At 35.7% G+C, this 22523-nt stretch overlaps 2 protein-coding genes across 2 annotated transcripts; both read right to left on the minus strand.

The window, feature by feature from the left end:
- Positions 1-282: 282 nt before the first annotated feature.
- Positions 283-1209, minus strand: LOC102133644 (taste receptor type 2 member 43). Its single transcript, XM_005570149.4, has one exon. The coding sequence runs from the start codon at positions 1207-1209 to the stop codon at positions 283-285; it is 927 nt and encodes a 308-aa protein (XP_005570206.3).
- An 11274-nt stretch (positions 1210-12483) lies between these two features.
- On the minus strand, positions 12484-13503 carry LOC102134038 (taste receptor type 2 member 46). The gene has a single exon (XM_005570150.3). The coding sequence runs from the start codon at positions 13493-13495 to the stop codon at positions 12503-12505; it is 993 nt and encodes a 330-aa protein (XP_005570207.3). The 5' UTR covers positions 13496-13503; the 3' UTR covers positions 12484-12502.
- Between the last annotated feature and the right edge of the window lie 9020 nt (positions 13504-22523).

Below are 22523 nucleotides of genomic sequence, written 5' to 3' on the forward strand. Positions count from 1 at the left end.
TATGAAAAAACACAAAAAGGTCATGTTATTGTGAATATTCTAAGCTTTCATACACACATAAACACACACACATATATATATGTGTGTGTATATATATTTATATGTGTGTGTATATATATATATACTTTTTAAGACTAATTTTAGGTCAATGACTTTTCTAGGTATACATTTGGAAATTATTCATACACGTATATTACAGAAAAGTCAATAAGAAATATAAAATGTTTCACACACCACCAGTTTGTTTTCTGCTAGAAGACACACAATGCCCCTCTTGTCAATCTATGGAGATTGAAGCTTCTGTCCTTTCACGCAGTACCTCACGTTCCACAAAACTGAAAGAAGAGTCTGCTTTAGCTTCTTGTTTCCCCAAATCAGTATGAATGCGTGGGCTGAAGGATAGCTGAATGTAATAGCTTTGCAGAACATGAAGATAGCTTTGTTTCCCACCCTTCCCAAACTCCAACTTGATATCATTATGGACAGAAAGTAAATGGCACATAACGACAAGGAGATGACAGTTTGCAAAGCTTTTATGTGGACCTTGGTGCTGGGATCTTGAGATCCTTTGCCGTGGACCTGCATCTTCTTGAGATGTTTACACAGAGAACAGATTAACAGCAGAAAAGATATTAGGGTCAGAATGAAGGGTACTAAGTTTGCTAGTATGGTTACAGTCGTATTTGAAAGGTACATTGCACTCCTCAATTTGCTCTTCCAAGTCATGTTTCCTTCATATTCTTTTGTCTGTATAATCTCATTCATGTTTACCACAAAAAGATGACAAACCAAAAATAGCAAAGGCCCCAACAGTATCACCAGAACGACACTCTTAACTCTCCTCTTTAAGTGAAGAAATATAAGGTTGGAGAAATTGGCAATCTTGAGTAAGTAAAATATGCTTAGGCTAGTAGCAAGCCAGTTGCTGAAATGGTTGATTACTGCCCAGAGATTATAGACAATAGTTCTTACTTCTACACTATAAAAAGCTGGATTCAAAACATTTGAATACCAATTTAATAATAATATCCAGAGCAAACCAACTCTGGAGACTGCCAGAGCAGTGAGAATTTGGTCAGCAAAGGAGATCTTTTGTCTCTTGACCCACTCAATGGAATTTACCAATGCTATGAAACCATTAGCAAAATTTCCAATAACAAATGTAAACACTACTAGAATGGAAAAAATGATGGGTAAAAAAGTTATCATGTCTGAACAGAGAAAAAGAAATTTTTAAAATGCTGGTGGTGTGTCCAGAGTTGGATCCTGCATGTGGGTTCGTGGTCTCGCTGACTTCAATGACGCAGACACACACCTTCACTGTGAGTGTTACAGCTCTTAAAGATGGCACGGACCCAAAGAGTGAGCAGAAGCAAGGTTTCTTGTGAAGAGTGAAAAGACAAAGCTTCCACAGAGCAGGAGGTGACCCAGACAGCTCTTATTCCCTTATTTGTCCCCTCCCATTTTCCTTTTTTGTCCTATCAGGGTGCTCTTTCTTCAATCTTCCCTGCGATTGGCTACTTTTAGGATCCTTCTGATTGGTGCATTTTACAGAGCACTGATTGGAGCATTTTACAATCCTCTTGCTAGCTACAGAAAAATTCTTCAAGTCCCCACTCCATCCAGGAAGTCTAGCTGGCTTCACTTCTCAATGTAATATAACTGTGTGATTGCTTGAACATCCTGACCTTAAATACCATATGCACCTGATTTTTTAGTGTGCTGTGACATCCTTTTTACTTTTAATTGTTGTGACAAGTGTCACAATTTCCAAGCCAGAAATCACCATGGCATGTTAATTGATGAGTTCAATGATTTCTTTATGGAAAACATTCTTATTTTCAAACTCAAATTAATTCATTCATTCACTGTCTGTTCTTGTTTTAGGCTGGAATTATTCATACTGAAGATGACATGAAACCTGAATTCTCATTTGCTAGTATGCAAACAAGGACATATTCTCTTTCAGTGTTTGCAATTTTTCCTTGTGTAACCTCTCCATCATTTGTCATTAGCGACTTCAGTTGTTAGGGAAGTTTTGTAACGCAATACATACATCATATAGTAAATGTCTAAATTCTTAAAGGGAGCTTGGTCATATCTAAGATCATCACCTATACGGACATTTTTCAATGACATAGTTAAATATACAGAATCCAAACTGCTTTTGTCAAAAGCGTCTAAGATTTTCTTGAGAACCACAGGCAGTCCAATAATCCATAAGATCTACTAGCTGCTAATACTTTTGTATAACTTTGTTACTTACAAGATCATAAATATGCACACAAATACAAACATGGGCACACCACTTATGAACGGAACAATTTATTTTCTTGTAATTTCCAAATTAAAAAATGCATTTCCAAGAGGTTTCCAGATGAAATTAGTCCTATTTTTCCCACTGAGGGTTTTCAGCTCATTAATAATATTTATTTTTCATACATATCTCCAATTCTTAGGATTTGGTAAAGTTTCTCTCAAGTCTAATGTTTAAATATTTATTATTATCTTAAATATTTAGCAATTTTATAAAAATTCCCGAGTACCAGGCCATTTGATATATAATCTTGCAGTATCCTCCCATCATAGGAAGACTGACTACCTTTCCCCTGAACTTGGAGTTCAATCATTTAACTTGCTTTGATGAGCAGAAAATTAATACTCTTTGCATAGAGATTTGAGATGGCTTCCATACTGGGGATTCTTCCTCTTTCCATTTACCATGAGAATATCGCCTGGCTAATACACTGTTTCCAGAAGGAGAATGAGAAATTAATGACGTCAGATTGCTGCCACCTGATCCAGACTAACTAGGCAAAACTCTAACGTCCTCCAAGATGCAGAATTTGGCCCATCTGAAATCACCACAGTCACCAGCCAAACCCAGCTTAGAAAAATGAAATCCAGGCCCAGTGTGGGTGAGGCCGAGCAGACGAATTATGAGGTCAAGAGACGGAGACCATCCTGGCCAACAGGGTGAAACCCCATATCTACTAAGAATACAAAAATTAGCCAGGAATGGTGGCATGTGCCTGTAGTCCCAGCTACTCAGGAGGCTGAGGCAGGAGAATGGCATGAACTTGGGAGGCGGAAGTTGCAGTGAACTGAGATTGTGCCACTGCACTCCAGTCTGGGCGACAGAGCAAGACTCTGTCTCAGGAAAAAAAAAAAAAAAAAAAAAAAAAAAAATCCAACAACGTGTGAGATATAAATATCTAATGTAGTTTTGGAGGATTTTCTCCTGGCACAAAAATATAATTGATAAAAGAACTCTGCTAAACCAAGTGTGGGAAATATGTACAAGCTTGTTTTGTCAGGAATTCTAGAGCCAAAAGAAAAAATAGATTATCCACTTCACAGGCAAAGATTTGTTCCTGTGAAGTGGATAATTAAGGCTAGAAGAAAGCCTTTGGAAAGATCTGGGGTTGGAGGATAACATCTAAAATTTGCTCCTGTTGCAACCAAATGAGAAAGTTCCCATTTCCACTATCTTAGAGTTGTATAAGAATGTATGTAAATAGTTGATATTTCCCCTCAGTCTGTAATGAGATCAGTAATAATAATTTCTATGAGACATTTCTTCTAATTACAAATTTGTATATTAAAGTTGTAATGCACAATTAGAAATGAACCAATACAAAAATGGGAAATACCACGATGTATCATAAGCACTCAAGTAACTGTGATGCAAGGCAAGACAAGGAACACTGAAAACAGCGTTTGTCCACCTCCATGCCAGTTTCCAAGTCCCTAAACATTTCTTTGTATCTCCGGAGATAAGCAATATCCATAATTTATAATGAGCGTTTCCTTGATTTTCTTCATACTTTACCACCTCGGTATGCAACCCTAAACTGCATAGCTTGGTCTGGCCTGCTTTGAACTGTGTGAAGGTGCAATCCTACATGTTCTTGTTTGTGGCTTCTTGAACTCAACATTATGTTTCTGAAATTTAGTCATATAGTTGCAAGTACATGTGATTTTTTTTTCACTTCTCTATGTTGTTCCGTTGTATGGATTTACTGTAATGATTCATCCAACCTTAATATATATTTGGCCAGCTTCTTTTTTGAATAGTTACAAATAATTCTACTAGAATATTCTTTCATATATCATTGATACAATTCCTTTGTATATATACCTATGAGTAGAATTATATTGTCATTGTTCAAAATTTCCTCATAGACACAGAAAGTTCAAAAAATAATTTAACTAATCTTACTCCTGTCACCTTTACCTCCATTCTAGTTTTGCCATTTTCATATGTCTTATCAATTATATAATTACCCCAACAAGACATTATTATTTTTTACAGTAAACATTCATTTAGAATTATGCACATATTTGTCACTTTCATTAATTTGTATTCCTTCTTGCATATTCAACTTAATATTTTCAATAAGACCCTTTATTGACCAGGCAGGGTGGCTCACACCCATAATCCCAACATTTTGTAAGGCTGGGGTAGGAGAACCCCGGAGTTTGAGACCAGCCTGAGCAACACAGCAAAACGGCCTCTACAATAAATGAAAAAGCTAGCCAGGCATAGTGAAGCTACTCACAAGGCTGAGGTGGGAGGATGGTTTGAGCTCAGGAGTTCCAGACTGCAGTAAGCCATGATCCTACCACTGAACTCCAGCCTGGACAACAGAGTGAAACTCCAACTCTACAAACAAAAATAATAACAATAACAATTTTTCTTTTATCTGAAAAAATATATTTTAAGTTTCTGTTTATCAAGATCTATCCCACTTTTGAAATACACTGAAGACATGATTCCTTTGAACTCTATCTTTATTTTTGTCCGTTAAGAATTAGGTTGTCATTTAGACAGTTATTCTCTTTAACATAACCTATCTTTTCCTCTAGTTACTTTTCAGATTTTCTATTGGTCTTTGATGTCCTGTCGTTTTATTTTAATTTGATTCTAGTTATCTTGTCTGAAGTTTGATGGTTTCTAAAAATATATGAACTGATACATTTTATCACTTTTGGAAAAATCTCCACATTGCTTCTGCCCAACTTTCTTCCAGAACTGCAGAAGCATGTTAGCTGTTCTAGCTGTAGCTTCAATGTCTCTGACCCTCTAGCCTTATATTTTCTATCTCTTAGTATCTTTATGCTTCATTCTGGGTAGTTATCTTCCAGTTCACTAATACTTTCTTATGTTTAACTAGTTGTTAACTCTGTCTATTGGATTCTGAATATTGATTACTCTTTTTATCTTACTGTTTTAGGGGTAGAAATGAACTTTTATTCTCCTTATTTCTCCATTTTTTAATGGAGAAACTAAACAAAGTATTTATAACACCAAGTTCTTAAAAAATAGTTTTTATAAATTTTTAGTACACCTGACATGAAAATGGTAATGATTTTCTTTTTTTGGCAATACTTAGGTCTTATAGCCTCATGATTCTTATATTATTCTCAGCATCAGGCCTAGACCAGTATCCTCATGTGGTATTTCATCAAGAATAATGAAAACCCAACGTATTTTCAATAATTTCTTTCCTTTTCTTTCTTTTATTATGTTTTAAAAATTCATAGCAAAGTGACATCCAACAATTAGGATTCATTTTTGGGGTTTTGGGGCATTTTTCAATATGAATATAGACAAATACTCTATGCAATAATACAGTATATTAACTTTGTTTCATTTTTAATAGCATCATTATAGCAAGACAAATTCTTACAATGCTTTTTAACATTCTTAGCTATGGTGACTAACTCTGGATTATTTTACTATAGCAGTCAAAGTAGCATTGTATATGCACAAACATAGTCAAAGATCATGCTAAATATGTTTTATACATTAACAAATTTGCCTTGCTATGATTTTTTTCTCTAATGCATAACCAAAAAATTTACAGTAACAAAATATTTTACCCAACATGTAGCTGTACAAATGAATAGTATTGTGAAATTAGAATGCTAACAATATGAATACAAATATTTCATTTAGAGACACATTTTGGGATAATAGGTCTAATACTTAATATCCATCATAGTATAATTTATTGGAAATTCATGAGTTTGTGACACTTTGAAATATGTGTTATAAATAATTAAATTGGAAATAAGAAAAAATGTGTCTAGTAATCATAAGTATTCAAATTTGGATATTTCAAATTCATATTAGCATTAAGAAGGTGGATTTAAAGTTCTTGCTTATGTCTTCTTTTTTTAAAAAAATAATTTAAGAAAAGTTTCAGGGCAGGTCTAGTGGCTTGCATCTGTAATCCCAGCATTTTGGGAGGCTGAAGCAGGTGGATTGCCTGAGCACAGGAGTTCAAGACCAGCCTGGGAAACATGGCAAAACCCCATCTCTACCAAAAATAGAAAAAATTATCAGGGTGTGGTGGTGTTGCACGCCTGTTGTTCTAGCTACTCTGGAGGCTGAGATGGGAGACTCACTTGAGCATGGATAGCAGAGGTTACACTGAGCCAAGATTCAGCTTGTGCACTCCAGCCTGGGCAGTAGAGTGAGACCCTGTCTCAAAAAAATAAGAAAAATGTTAAATTTTAACTTGAATTTCTTAGTACCATAATGCTCTATTCTCCTTTATTCAGCAAAAACTCTAATTACAATGGTATCTATAAGAATATGCTGTATCACCCTCATTTTATATGTAGAAATATACTTTATATTTCTGCTTTTTTAACATTTTTTTGGGGGGGAGCATAGCCTACATATGGAGCATAATAAAACCTAATAAACAGTAAGATAAAAAAAAAAATAACGTTAACATCAATGTTACCACGACTTGGTCAGAAAATAGAATTTGCCAGCAATCCAGATACTCCCAATACATGTCTCCTTGTTGATATTTCCCGTTTATCTCCTCCCTCCTTACTATCCCAATTGTTTTGATGATCACTCATATGTTTCACCGTAGAGTTTTATCCCCAATGTAACAAATTACAATGCATTAAAAATATGTTTTCTTGAACTTTATGTAAATGACATTATACTGAATGTATTTTTCCATCTTGATAATTCCTCTCATATCTGTGAGTATTATTATCTATGTAGCCCAAATTTGTTCATTTTCTTTGTCGTATTACTCTGTTGTAAACATGTCTGTCTAGTTTGTTAATTTTGATCACTGTATAGAATTCTATTGTATAAGTATGCGACAATTTGATTATCCACTTGGAGGATTGAAAGACATTTGGAGGATATACATAAGGATAAATTTAAATTCTTATTTCATACCATACACAAAAAACTCATATTTAATTGATTATGCAGCTATGTGTAAAAAGTGAGATTAGTAACTAAGATACTAAAACATACTAACTGTACAACTGCAAGTCATATTATGTCTATAGTAATAATATCCCCTGCAGAGTAATCTATCAATATCTATATTGCTATTTTAAATAAAACTAAATTAGATACTGGGTCACCCTCACTCTGATTTAGTGGAAATTCAAGCAAAAATATTATTGATGCTCCATCATTCTCCTTAGATTTTTGGTACTATTACTTCTTTCTCTCTCTTTTTTTTTCTATCCTGATAGCGTTTGTTTGTTTGTTTGTTTCTTTGTTTTATTATTATTATACTTTAAGTTCTGGGGTACATGTGCACAACGTGCAGGTTTGTTACATATGTATACTTGTGCCATGTTGGTGTGCTGCCCCCATCAACTCGTCAGCACCCATCAACTTGTCATTTGCATCAGGTATAACTCCCAATGCAATCCCTCCCCCCTCCCCCCTCCCCATAATAGGTCCCGTGTGTGATGTTCTCCTTCCCAAGTCCAAGTGATCTCATTGTTCAGTTCCCACCTATGAGTGAGAATGTGCAGTGTTTGGTTTTCTGTTCTTGTGATAGTTTGCTGAGAATGATGGTTTCCAGCTGCATCCATGTCCCTACAAAGGACACAAACTCATCCTTTTTTTATGGCTGCATAGTATTCCATGGTGTATATGTGCCACATTTTCTTAATCCAGTCTGTCACTGATGGACATTTGGGTTGATTCCAAGTCTTTGCTATTGTGAATAGTGCCACAATGAACATACGTGTGCATGTGTCTTTATAGCAGCATGATTTATAATCCTTTGGGTATATACCCAGTAATGGGATGGCTGGGTCATATGGTACTTCTAGTTCTAGATCCTTGAGGAATCACCATACTTTTTTCCATAATGGTTGAACCAACAGTGTAAAAGTGTTCCTATTTCTCCACAACCTCTCCAGCACCTGTTGTTTCCTGACTTTTTAATGATTGCCATTCTAACTGGTGTGAGATGAAAACTCATTGTGGTTTTGATTTGCATTTCTCTGATGGCCAGGACACAAACAAATGGAAGAACATACCATGCTCATGGATAGGAAGAATCAATATTGTGAAAACGGCCATACTGCCCAAGGTAATTTATAGATTCAATGTCATCCCCATCAAGCTACCAATGAGTTTCTTCACAGAATTGGGAAAAACTGCTTTAAAGTTCATATGGAACCAAAGAAAGAGCCCGCATTGCCAAGACAATCCTAAGTCAAAAGAACAAAGCTAGAGGCATCACGCTACCTGACTTCAAACTATACCACAAGGCTATAGTAACCAAAACAGCATGGTACTTGTACCAAAACAGAGATCTAGACCAATAGAACAGAACAGAGTCCTCAGAAATAATACCACACATTTACAGCCATCTGATTTTTGACAAACCTGAGAAAAACAAGAAATGGGGAAAGGATTCCCTATTTAATAAATGGTGCTGGGAAAATTGGCTAGCCATAAGTAGAAAGCTGAAACTGGATCCTTTCCTTACTCCTTATACGAAAATTAATTCAAGATGGATTAGAGACTTAAATGTTAGACCTAATACCATAAAAACTCTAGAAGAAAACCTCAGTAATACCGTTCAGGACATAGGCATGGACAAGCACTTCATGTCTAAAACACCAAAAGCAATGGCAACAAAAACCAAAATTGCCAAATGGGATCTAATTAAACTAAAGAGCTTCTGCACAGCAAAAGAAACTACTATCAGAGTGAACAGGCAGCCTACAGAATGGGAGAAAATTTTTGGAATCTACTCATCTGACAAAGGGCTAATATCCAGAACCTACAAAGAACTCAAACAAATTTACAAGAAAAAAACAACCCCATCAAAAAGTGGGCAAAGGATATGAACAGACATTTCTCAAAAGAAGACATTCATACAGCAGAGCCTCTGGTACTTTATACAGGGCTCGTGATTTGGTGAATGTTTCTTAATCTATACCCATTAAGAGGGAAAATCAAAACAATTTGCCTCATATTAAGAATAATAGCACTGCTTCACTGTTTTATGTCATAGCTATGTCACTTCTGTTCTCAGTGTAATTTACATTTTTTAAAACATTGTGCTAATTAAATATATCAGTAATATTACAGACAGGGTCCTATGGCACATGACTGTAATCCCAGCACTTTAGGAGACTGACATGGGCAGATCACTCAAGCCCAGGAGTCTGAGACTAGCCTGGCAAACATGGTGAAATCATATCCCTCCAGGAAACACAAAAATTAGTCAGGCATGGTGTTGTGCCCCTGCAGTCCCAGCTGCTAGCAATGCAGAGGCAGGAGAATCACTTGAGCCCAGAAGGTTGAGGCTCCAATGAGCTGTGATCCTGCCACTGCACTCCAGCCTCAGGGACAGAATGAGAACATGTTCAAAATAATAACAATAATAATAATATATTACTTGGTACAATAATCAGGAAATGGAAATTTTCTTAAATATAGCAAAATACCCTAAAGTTGAATGGAAGTAAAATTCCAAAAGAAAAGAAATAAACCTGAGAAGATTCAGGAACTTACAATATAGGAAATGTTTTAAAGCCTTCAGTGGCCCTAGTCCACATGTCAAAACAACCTTTGTTGAAGTAACGGCATTTTGCTCTCCCTATATATTTCCTATCACTACAAAAGAGACACAATGTTTTGGGGACCTATTGGGATTTTGGAGCTAACATATTCCACATTTGAAAATATTGCTCTGATTCATTAATGATGTTTCCAAAGACTACTGGTCTCAAGTGAAACCCAGAACAAAAGAGGGCTCTACAGCAGATATGGGCTGTGGTCCAAGCTGCTCTGGCCACTGTGCCAGGTGATCCAACACAAGTCAAAGTTGCTAGAGGCATGCACAGTGGGCATTATAGGACTCTATGCATGTCACTGACAAGCCTGTAGGAGAGCGGGGAATAAATCCCTGGCGAATTATTGCAAGACCATTCCCTCTTCAGCAGAGGAGTAACCTCTGTCTGACAAACTAAACAGCAAGTGCAGAAAATTAATCCAAGCATAGAATCCCTCTAAGCACAAGCCCCTATAAGAACAAACCCTGTACAACTATGCAAGTCATACATTCATAGAGTCAGCTGTGACTGGAGGGTATGAGCACATCTCAGTGGCACAAAGAGGGGCGGTATTGGACACAAACATGTGATTTCTCAGATTCCATTCACTGTCTCCTATTCCCCTGGCCAGTACCTGGCCTGATTCAGATCATCCTTCCATTTGGGACTGGAATGTATCACCACACTGTGGGCATGAGGTCTGACTTTCACAACCTCCACGAAGGGACAAGTGATGTAAGACAGAACAGCAGAGCACCTCACTGGGAAGTAGCTGGTTACTAACTCAATTTTTTGAAACGAAGTTCCATCTTTGTTTATATAATAATCAACTAGAATATATCATATTACAAATATATAATTCACAATAGAAAAAAATACATATGCAAATACACCAAAGTCTTCTATATGCTTTTTAAAAGTATTGTAATAGGTGCCACCTAATTTTGATGTTCTACCTTGTCTCCAATTCAGACACCTGATACAGCTGCATCAAGACTATATTATTGTGATATTTCCCCTAAAATTGTGGAGTAGCCAAACTTTTCCTCTGAGGAAGGATTCTTCTTGGATAAGCCGGTAAACTTAAACTGAGACCAGAACAGGGGAATTCATGCAACTGCAGATTTTGTGATGAGTTTCCTATTCATTGGTTTACCACATCATCTTATCCATTTTATCCACTCATTTATTTGTTCATTAAAATATCATTTTTGACCATCTATTCTTGTTGCTGGGTTCTAGTTCATGGGAGTCAACAGAAAGCAAGAGAGATATGATCTCATTTTTTATGGTTCTGACATTGTACTGAGGGAGATACATGATTAAAAAATACATAAATCAGGTGTGGGGATGATTTATCTTAAGGTTTAAATAAGATCGTTAAAATTTTATAACACCAAGAATTAATACAGTCATATAGAATTTAGCTGTGACCAAGATTGTACATTTCTTTCTTATAATAGAACTTCCTAGTAATGAATATGTCAACACACTTTCATCACTGACAACAAAATTACAATGTTAAGGCACATCCCATAATTAATACATAGATTTTATAGATACTATTTTAACATTTACAAAAACTTTCACTGAATTATTTTCCATAATTTCTATAGTGTTTTTACATTGATAGTTTTTTTTTTTATTAGAAAAGAGAAGATTTGAGTTCTCTTCTCTAAAGTTTAGAAGGAATTTTATAAATAGAAGGTAAGGATATAATTAGCAATTCAGGGGCTTAAAAGTGCTTTAGAAAAGATACGAAAAATAATTTACATCAGAGCTCAATTTCAAAACAAGATATTCTTTAATTCAAACCCTGGAAGAAATGACTTTTGTAATAGCACATGTAAGCTGATAATAGCAATCAAGATCATGATCATGAGTTTTCATCCCTCTTATAGAATATATTTTTTTCTAAGCTATTCACATACTTGTATGAAATCTAATATTCTTCAGTACAGTTTACGGTAGATATGGAAGAAATTTACTCTGCATATGCTTGTAACTTAAATTTTATTGTGTGCATTGTTTTCTAACAATTCTGTTTGCTTTTTACTAAACATAAAATAGGAATTCATAATGAAATAAAACCCCGCTGATAGATCCTCATTATTGATTTAGAATTGAATGACTTTACCATCCAAAAAGTTAGAGGTTCAAACAATGAATTCTAAGCGCTCTGTGGTGTATTTGTGTGGTTCAAATGACAATAGAAAACAGCAGTATTTTTCCTGAGATAAGCTGTTAGTTCTTAATAATTATAAGCAGCCATCATTAATTCTAAAAGTGAAGCATAAAATACATGTATGAAATAAATCTCTTCCTAATTCTGAGAAATTTTTGTCATATTTTATATAATTTGGCAGTTTGTGTGAAAAAACAAAAAAGAGTATGTTATTGTCAATGTTCTTAAGGTTTTCATATCCACATAAACACACACACACATATATATATATACACACACACACACACATATATACATACACACACATATTTAGAATAACTTTAGGTAAAACACTTTTCTAGGTATATGTCTGGAAATTACTCATACACATACACTACAGAAAACACAGTAAGAAATAGAAAATGTTTCATACACCACCAGTTTGTTTTCTGCTAGAAGACACACAAGGCCCCTCTTGTGAATCTATGGAGATGAAGGCTTCTGTCCTTTCACCCAGTACCTCACTTGCCGCAAAACTGAAAGAAAAGTCTGCTTTAGCTTCTTGTTTCCCCAAATCAGTATGAATGGGTGGGTTGAAGGATAGCTGAATGTAACAGCTTCACAGATCATGAAGACAGGTTTGTTATCCCGACTCTCAAAACTCAAAGCTGATATGATTAGAAACACAAAGTAAATGGCACATAGCAAGAGGAAAGAGATCACAGTTTGCAAAGCTTTTATGTGGACCTTGGTGCTGGGATCCTGAGATCCTTTGCCATGAAGCTGCATCTTCTTCAGATGTTTAAACAGAGAACAGACTAACAGCAGAAAAGATATTAGGGTCAGAGTGAAGGGTACTAAGTTTACTAGCGTGGTTACAGTCGCATCTGAAAGGTACATTGCACTCCTCAATTTGATCTTCCCAGTCATGTTTCCTTCATATTCTTTTGTCTGTACAATATGATTTATGTTTATGACAAAAAGATGACAAACCAAAAATAGCAAAGGCCCCAACAGCATCACCAGAATGACACTCTTAACTCTCCTCTTTAAGTGAAGAAACATAAGGTTGGAGAAATTGGCAATCTTGAGCAAATAAAATATGCTGAGGCTAGTAGCAAACCAGTTGCTGAAATGGCTGGTTACTGCCCAGACATTGTAAGTGGTAGTTCTTACCTCTACACTATAAAAAGCTGGATTCAACACAACTGAATACCAATGTAATAATAACACCCAGAGCAAACCAATTCTGGAGACCGCCAGAGCAGTGAGAATTTGGTCAGCAAAGGAGATCTTTTGTCTCTTGACCCACTCAGTGGAATTTACCAATGCTATGAAGCCATTAGCAAAATTTCCAATAACAAATGTAACCACTACTAGAATGAAAAAAATGATGGGTAGAAAAGTTATCATGTCTGAACAGACAAAAAGAAATTTTTTAAATGCTGGTATTGTGTCCGGAGTTGGTTCCTGCATGTGGGTTCATGGTCCGGCTGACTTCAAGAATGGAGCCTCGGAGCTTCACAGTGAGTGTTACAGCCCTTCAAGATGGCATGGACCCAAAGAGCGAGCAGTAGGAAGGTTTATCGTGAGGAGCCAAAGAACAAAGCTTCCACAACATGGGAGGGGACCTGAGGAGGTTGTTGCTGTGGGCTGGGGTGACTAGGTTTATTCCCTTATTTGTCCCCTCCCAGGTTCCATTGTTGTCCTATCAGAGTGTACTTTTTACAATCCTTCCTGCGATTGGCTACTTTTAGGATCCTGCTGATTGGTGTGTTTTACAGAGCACTGATTGGTGCATTTTACAGAGCAATGTTTGGTGCTTTTTACAGAGCACTGATTGTTGCATTACAAGCCTCTGGCTAGCTGCAGAGTGCTGATTGGTGGGTTTTTAAATAGTGCTGATTGGTGCATTTCACAATCCTCTTGCAAGCTAGAGAAAAGTTGTCCAATTCCCCCACTCAACCCAAGAAGTCCAGCTGGCTTCACCTCTCAATGTAATATCACTGGTTGTGATTGCTTGAATGTCCTGACCTTAAATTCTGTGCAAACCTAATTTGTGAATGTGCTGGGTCATTCTTTTTACTTTTAAATGTTGTGACCGGTGTCAAGCCATAAATCACCATGGCATGTTAATTGATGAGTTCAATCATCTCTTTATGGAAAACATTCTTATTTTCAAACAACTCAAATTAACTATTTCATTCATGGTCTGTTCTTGTTATAGACTGGAATTATTCATACTGAAATTGACGGGAAACCTGAATCCTCGTTTGCTAGTACACGAATAAGAACAAATTCACTTTCAGTGTTTGCAATTTTTCTTCCTGTAACCTCTCCATCATTTGTTTTTAGCGACTTCAGTTGTTAGGGAAGTTTTATAACCCAATACAGAGATCATATAGTAAATGTTTAAATCTTTAAAGGGAGCTTGGTCATAACTAAGATCATCACCAGTATGGACTTTTTAAAATGCCAGATTTAAATACACAGAATCCAAACTGCTTTTATCAAAAGCATCTAAGGTTTTCTTGAGAACCACAGTCAGGCCAATACTCCATAAGATCTGCTTGCTGCTAATACTTTTGTATAATTTCATTATTCACAAGCTCATAAATATGCACACAAATACACACACATGCACACCACTTATGAATGGAACAAATTATTTTCTCATAATTTCCAAAATAGAAAATTAGTTTCCAAGAGGTTGTGCAGATGAAATTAGTCCTATTTTCCCACTCAGAATTTTCAGCCCGTGAATAATATTTATTATCAAACATATCTCTAATTCTTAGGACTTTGGTAAAGTTTCTCTCAAGTCAAATGTTTAAACATTTATTATTAGATAAAATATTTATCAATTTTCTAAGAATTCCTGAGTACCAGACGCTTTGATATATAATCTTGCAGTATCCTCCTATCACAGGAAGACTGACTACCTTGCTCCTGAACTTCGAATCGATCATTTACCTTGCTTTGATAAAGAGAAAATTATTACACTTTGCATAGAGCTTTGAGATGGCTTCCATGCTGGGGATTCTTCCTCTTTCCGTTTACCATGAGAATATCGCCTGGTTAGTACACCGTTCCCAGACAGAGAATGAGAAACTAATGAAGTCAGATTGCCATCACCTGATTCAGACTAATTTGGCAAAACTCTATCTACAAGATGCAGAATTTGGCCCATCTCAAATCTCCAGAGCCATCCACCATACCCAGCTTAGAAAAATGAAATCCGTGCTGACAGCAGGGAAGGCCAAAGAGGGTAGATCACTAAGTCAAGAGATCGAGACCAACCTGGCCAACATGGTGAAGCCCTGTCTCTACTAAAAATACAAAAATTAGCCGAGCGTGGTGCTGTGCACCTGTAGTTCCAGCTACTAGGGAGGCTGAGGCAGGAGAATCGCTTGAACCCGGGAGGCAGAGGTTGCAGTGAGCCGAGATCACACCACTGCACTCCAGCCTGGATAACAGAATGAGACGCCATCTCAAAAAACAAACAAACAAACAAATGAAATCCAAAGACATGCGAGACATATGTGTCTAATGTAATTTTGGAGAGTTTCTTCCGCAGAAAAACATAACTGATAAAAGAACTCTGCTAAACCAAGAGTGTGGGAAATATGTACAACCTTGTTGTGTCAGGAATTCAGGAGCCAAAAGAAAAAATAGATGGGGAATGGCAAAGGTTTTTCCTGTGAGGTGGATAATTAAGGCTAGAAGAAATCCTTTGGAAAGATCTGGTCTTGGAAGATAACATCATCTCAAATTTCCTCATGTTGCAACTAAATAAGAAAGTTCCTATTTCAACTAAGAGTTGTATAAGAATGTATACAAATAGTTGATATTTACCCTCAGTATACAATGAGACAAGTAATAGTAATTTCTATGAGACATTTCTCCTAATTATAAATTCGTATATTAAAGTTATAAGTCACACTTAGAAATAAACCAATACAAAAAATGGGAAATTCAACAATATATCATAAACACTCAAGTAACCATGATGCAGGGCAAGAGAAGGAACATGGAAAACAGTCTAGGTCCATCTGCATGCTACTTTCCTGACATGAAAATGATAATGATTTTCTTCTTTTTGTAATACTTTTGTCAAAGAAGAGAATAAAAGAAAGGTCTAGGCATCCTCCTGCAACTTGGAAGAAACTGGAAATTGATTTGATGTGAATAGTTTTTTTTTTGGATAGTAGCATGTCTGTTTCTGGGTCATCATCACAAACTCTCCTCACAGGGAAATTCAATTAGCAGTACTGGATCTCAAAATGTCATAAAATTATTAAAATACAGTATCTCAACCACAGCTCCACCATTCTATTCCATGATTTAAATTTTACTGTTTTTATTAGAAGAAATCAAGACTTCTTAGTTTATAACAAACTTTAAATGATCAAATAGTAAAACAGTACTTACAAGTTTATCAAAAACTGAAGGACATCTGACATAAGTAGGCTTGAAGTTCCATGGAAACAAAACTGAATCTGGTGCTTCTGTGAAATTCCACCTTTCATTCCCTGTCCTTGAATATAGTTCTGGTTATAGAACTACAATCTTCAAACTCCATCATCATTCACTCAAGTGTGACAGAAGATCTGAGGTCTTACCTCTGTTAGACAATTTGGTCCTAAAATCCGCTCTTTAGAAATAAAAATTTGTTCTTAAAATGTGTTATTTGCTTTATCTTTCATGTTAGGGAATTTTATTTACACTAAAATCTAAATTGTTTTTATAGTGATCATAGTGAAAGGAGGATTCATTGAAGGTCCTCCATAAATAATTATTTGCTTAAGTAATGTATTCTAAAATAAAATACACTTAATTTCTAAATCTAATGTATTAAGCTTGACTTAAACTTGGCTGTTCGCTACTGTACCTGTCCCACAATGGTGATCATTTTTAAATTACTTATTTTCCAATTTATGTATTTAAATATTTCAAAAATGAATCATTTCATGAGCTAGATGAAGATATAGATGATGATGATAATGATGATGGCAGGTGAAAGGGATAATGCTATTTGATAAATGTGATTTCAGCCTTGTTTCTATGTACTGGAATTCAGGGTAATGAGAGAACACTATTATTCTTCCTCATTGCCTCATAATTCTTCTATGATTCTCAGCATCAGGCCTAGACAAATAACCTCATATGGTATTTCATCAAGAATAATGTAAAATGAACATATTTTCATGATTTATTTGCTTTTTTTCTTTCACTACATTTTAAAAATTGATAACAAAAGTGACCTGCAACAATTAGGATTCTATTTTGAAGATTTGGGGCATTTTTCAATATGAACATGGATACATAATCTATGCAATAATACATTATATCAACTTTATTTCAACTTTTAATAGCATCATTAGTAAGCCAAATTCTTGCAAATGCTTTTTCCTATTCTTAACCATGGTGACTAAATCTGGATTATTTTACTCTAGCAGTCAAAGTAGCATTAAATATGCATGAACATAATCAAAGATCATGCTAAATAAGTTTCATACCTTAAAAAATTTGCCTGTTTATGATTTTTTTCTCTAATGCAGAGCCAAAAAAAGGTAACAAAATACTTTACCCAACACACCAGTGTACACAGGAATAGTATTGTGAAATTAGAATGCTAACAATATGAATATAAATATTTCATTTAGAGAAACATTTTTAATATACTTAATTTAATATATTTAACATCCATCGTACTATAATTTATTGGAAATTCATGAATTTCTGACACTTTCAAATGTGTATTTTAATTAGATAATGCCATAGTCAGCTGAAATGATGGCACAGATTTATAATTCTAGGAGTAGTGTATGAAAATTCCCATTGTGTCATATCCTTTCCAAAATAAGTAATGTCAGGCTAACATTTACACTTTTGTATTTATATAAAATATTATTAAATAACATTTTCCAAGCCCTTTTCTATTTTTATTCAGAATGTATTTTTTCTTCAAAAAATTACATTAATCTTTTTTCATTCTATGACTGTTATTTCATATACACATTAAGAATGCCTTATATATATGTAATTATAATGGAGATACTTCTGTTAATTGATCATTGTGTCAAATGACTTTGAAAAAATATAATAGGTTAATAGCATACTGTAAGGGAAATTTCAGAATTGTTTAACAACTCTTAAAAGGAGTCAAAGAAAAAATGTTGAAATATAAAAATAGTCTACAAGTTTAATGTAGGCATCCACGGGAAAATATAAATGTATTATTGTTGTTAGTGAAAAAAATGATTGGTAGTAAATTTATCATATCTGAATGTTTTAAAGGCAGGCCTGATATCACTGGTCAAGAGTCCCTTTAAGGTCCTGACCTTAACTTCTATGTGTACCTGATTCCTGAATGTGCCATAATGTTCTTGTTCCTTTTAAATTCTGTGACCAATGTCAAACAGGAAAGCATCTCAATATGCTAATGGATGAAATCAATGCTGCCTTTATGGAAAACACGATAATTTCCAAAACAGCTCAAATTAACTCTTATTCAAACACAATGTCCTTGCTCTAAGATGAAATTTTCCATATAGGTGTTGAAGTGAAAGGTGAATTCTCATCTACTAGGCTCCTAATGAAGAGTTTTTAAATTGATCTGCAATTTTTTCCTTGTTTAACCTCTCCATAATTTGTGTTCAGCAATTTCAATTGTTAGAGAAATTTTACAACCCAATACATAGATGACAAATTGGTTGTATTACCCAGTAAAGGGAGCTTGGACATAACTAGGATCATCACCAAAGTAGATTTAATTTTTCAATGCCAGTAATATGTTGAGTGAATCTCAACTTTTCCTACCAAAAGCATTCAAGGTTTTCTTGGGAACCTCAGAAAGGCCAATAATTCTTAAAACCTGGTGGCTAGTAATACTTTTGTAAAACTTATTGTTAACAAACTCATTAATACAAACACACTCACACACATACACATATACTCACCCACTCATGGATAGAAGGAATTGTTGTCCTGTAATTTCTAAAATGTATAATTAATTTTGGGGAGATCCTCCAGGTAGACATAGCCCTATTTTCCCATTTGGGCTTTTCAACCCATTTTCAATATTTATCAAACTTATCTCTCATGCTGAGGCCTTTAAATAAGTTTTTCTATTGAGTCTAATTCCTAAATATTAATTTTTAAATTAAAATTCTCAGCAATTGTGTCACTATTGTGGGCTACTTGAAAAACAGATGTTTTCCTTTGAAGAGTCTAGATTTCTTTGTATATGAATATTTGGTTTTATTTTTCCTTATTTAATTTATTGACTAATTAATGGTTTAAGAGGAATAGATGTTAAAATCAGTCTCCAATCTTGGATTTTATTTCTTTTCCATTTTTTAGTATAATTGTTTCTAAGAGAGGATTTAGGAGTCAGACTGCCAAGATAGGAAACCAGATTTTCTGCTTCATATAGCCATGCTCTGAGACTTCATTTTACAACTACTCTCTGCCTAAGTATAATCATCTGTAAAACTCAGATGATAATAATATTCTCTTTGGGTAGTCTTTATGAGGAGTTGGTATACTATTTGTATAACTGCTTTCAATTTTAGCTGTCTAGTACAGGCAGGAAGAAACAATTATTAATTTTTCATATGATCTTACGTTACTTGATACATAAAAGATACCAGTGAGAACTTTTTTTTTTTTTTTTTTTTTTTTTTGGTGGGGAAGCAAGGAAGACAGGGTCTTGCTGTGTCACCCAGGCTGGAATTCAGTGGCTTGATCACAGCTCACTGCAGGCTCAAACTTTTGGATGCAAGTGGTCCTCGCACTTCAGCTTCTGGAGTAGCTGTGTCTACAGGCATGCACCACAACACCCAGCTAATTTTTTTATTTTTATTTTTTGTAGAGACAGAGTCTCCCTATGTTGCCCAGTCTGGACTTCAACTCCTGTTCTCAAGTTGTCCTCTCATCTTGGCCTCCCAAAGTGCTTGGATACAGGCATGAACAACTGCACCTGCCCGAGAATTTCCATTTTTGAGCAGAACACACAAGGTTAAGAAAGGCATGGTATCCTTCTGCTACACCTAGGATAAGAGAAATAAAAGGCCAAAATTATATTTTCAATTCATCACAGAGCTGTACAAGCAAGGATGACCAGCTGAAATGAAATCCAGTACAAGGAGAGTCTTTGTAGATTGCAGTTATATATCAGTGCAATCCCTATCAAATCCCAGCAGATGCTTTATCACAAAAAGTAAAAAGCTACTCAAAAAATATATCTGGAAACGCCAAATCAACAGATCAACAAAAGAAATTGATAATAAGTAACAAGTTTGGAGGATTACACTTTCTGATTTCAAAGCTTACTTCAAATCTGCACTAATCAGAATTCCATGGTACTTGCATTATGGTAGACAAAAAGAACAATGAAACACAACTGAGATTCCAGAAATTAACACCAACATTCATGGTAAATTGATTTCAAAAAAGGGACTATTGCAATTCGATAGGAATTAATTGTTTTTCTCAAAAACAATGCTGGGAAAAATTGAAGAAGACTACCATAAGCAATTTAATAATCAATTTCCCTGAAACTCACGGATAAAGAAAGGATTCTGAAAGCAGCAAAAGAAAAGAAACAAACAATGTACAATGGAGCTCCACTACATTTGGTAGCAGCTTTTTCAGTCGAAAAAGGCCAGGAGAGAGTGGCATACATATTAAAGTGCTGAAGCAAAAAAAAAGTTTTAGCCTAGAATAGTGTAACTGGAGAATATATCCTTCAAACAGGAAAGAGAAATAAAGACTTTTCCACACCAACAAAAGCTGAGGGATTTCATCAGCATCAGATCTGTCCTATAAAAAATGTTAAAGGGATTGCTTCAGTCAGAAAGAAAAGGACATTCAAGAGCAATAAGTAATCACTTGAAGCTATAAAACTTACTGGTAATAGTAAAGAGACAGAAAAACACTGGCTAGTATAACACTGCAAATGTGGTGCATAAACCTCGCTTCAGTAGAAAAACTAAATGATGAACAAATAAAAAAACAGCAGAATGGTTGGCAAGATGATCGAATGGAAACAGCTCTGGTCTGCAATTCCCAGTGAGATTAATACAGAAGGTGGGTGATTTCTGCATTTCCAACTGAGTTACATGGCTCTTCTCACTGGGACTGGTGAGACAGTGGCTGCAGCCCACGGAGGACGAGCTGAAGGAGGGTGGGGCATCACCTCACCTGGGAAGTGCATGGGGTCAGGGAACGCTCTCCCCTAGCCAAGGGAAGCAGTAGGGACCATGCAATGAGGGACAATGCATTCCAGCCCAGATACTACGTTTTTCCCACAGTCTTTGTAACCCACAAACCAGGAGACTTCCTCCGGTGCCTATGCCACCAGGGCCCTGGGTTTCAAGCACAAAAATGGGCAATCATTTGGACAGACACCAAGCTAGCTGAACAAGTTTTTTTCATGACCCAGTGGTGCCTGGAATGGCAGCAAGACAGAGCCATTCACTCCCCTGGAAAGGAGGAAGAAGCCAGGGAAAAAAGTGAGCTTTCTCAACACATCCCATGCCCTTGAAACCCAGCAAGCTAAGATCCACTGGCTTGAAATTATCACTGAAGGTGGGTCATAAACTCAACTGAGCTAAAGAAGCATGGTCTAACCCAATGCAAAGGAGCTAAGAACCTTGAAAAAAGGTTAGAGGAATTGCTAACTAGAATAACCAATTTAGAGAAGAACATAAATGCCCTTATGGAGCGGAAAAACACAGCATGAGAACTTTGTGAAGCATACACAAGTCTCAATACCTGAACCGAGCAAGTGGAAGAAAGGATATCAGATACTGAAGATCAATACAATGAAATAAAGCATGAAAACAAGATTAGAGAAAACAGAATGAAAAGGAACAAACGCTCCATGAAATATGAGACTATGTGAAAAGACCAAACCTATGTTTGATTGGTATACCTGAAAGTGATGGGGAGAATGGAACCAAGTAGGAAAACACTCTTCAGGATATAATCCAGGAGGATTATGAGTTCAAGACCTCAACACCTGAGATTATGAGTTCAAGACCAGCATGGCCAACATGGTGAAACCCTGTATCAACTAGAAATGCAAAAATTAGCCAGGTGTGGTGGTGCATGTCTATAATCCCAGGTACTCAGATCGCTGCAGCAAGAGAATCATTTGAACCCAGGAGTGCAGTTGGTAGTTAGTCGAGATCACACTACTGCACTCCAGCCTGGGAGACAGAGCAAGACTCTGTCTCAAAACAACAACAACAACGACAAAAGGAGATGATAATAAAACTGTCTTTGGCTTGTTTTCTTAGGAGTTAATATACTATTTGTACAACTACTTTCAATTTTACCTGTTTGCTATAGGCAGGAACCAAATATTGTTCAATATTGATTTGAACCTGTTTTACTTGATATTTAAGACACTAGTAAGAACTTTTAATTCTTTTTTTTCTTCTTCTTCTTAGACAGAGTCTCTCTGTTACCCAAGCTGTAGCACAGTGGCAGGATC

Source organism: Macaca fascicularis, chromosome 11 (assembly GCF_037993035.2).
Source record: "Macaca fascicularis isolate 582-1 chromosome 11, T2T-MFA8v1.1".
NCBI lineage: Eukaryota > Metazoa > Chordata > Mammalia > Primates > Cercopithecidae > Macaca > Macaca fascicularis.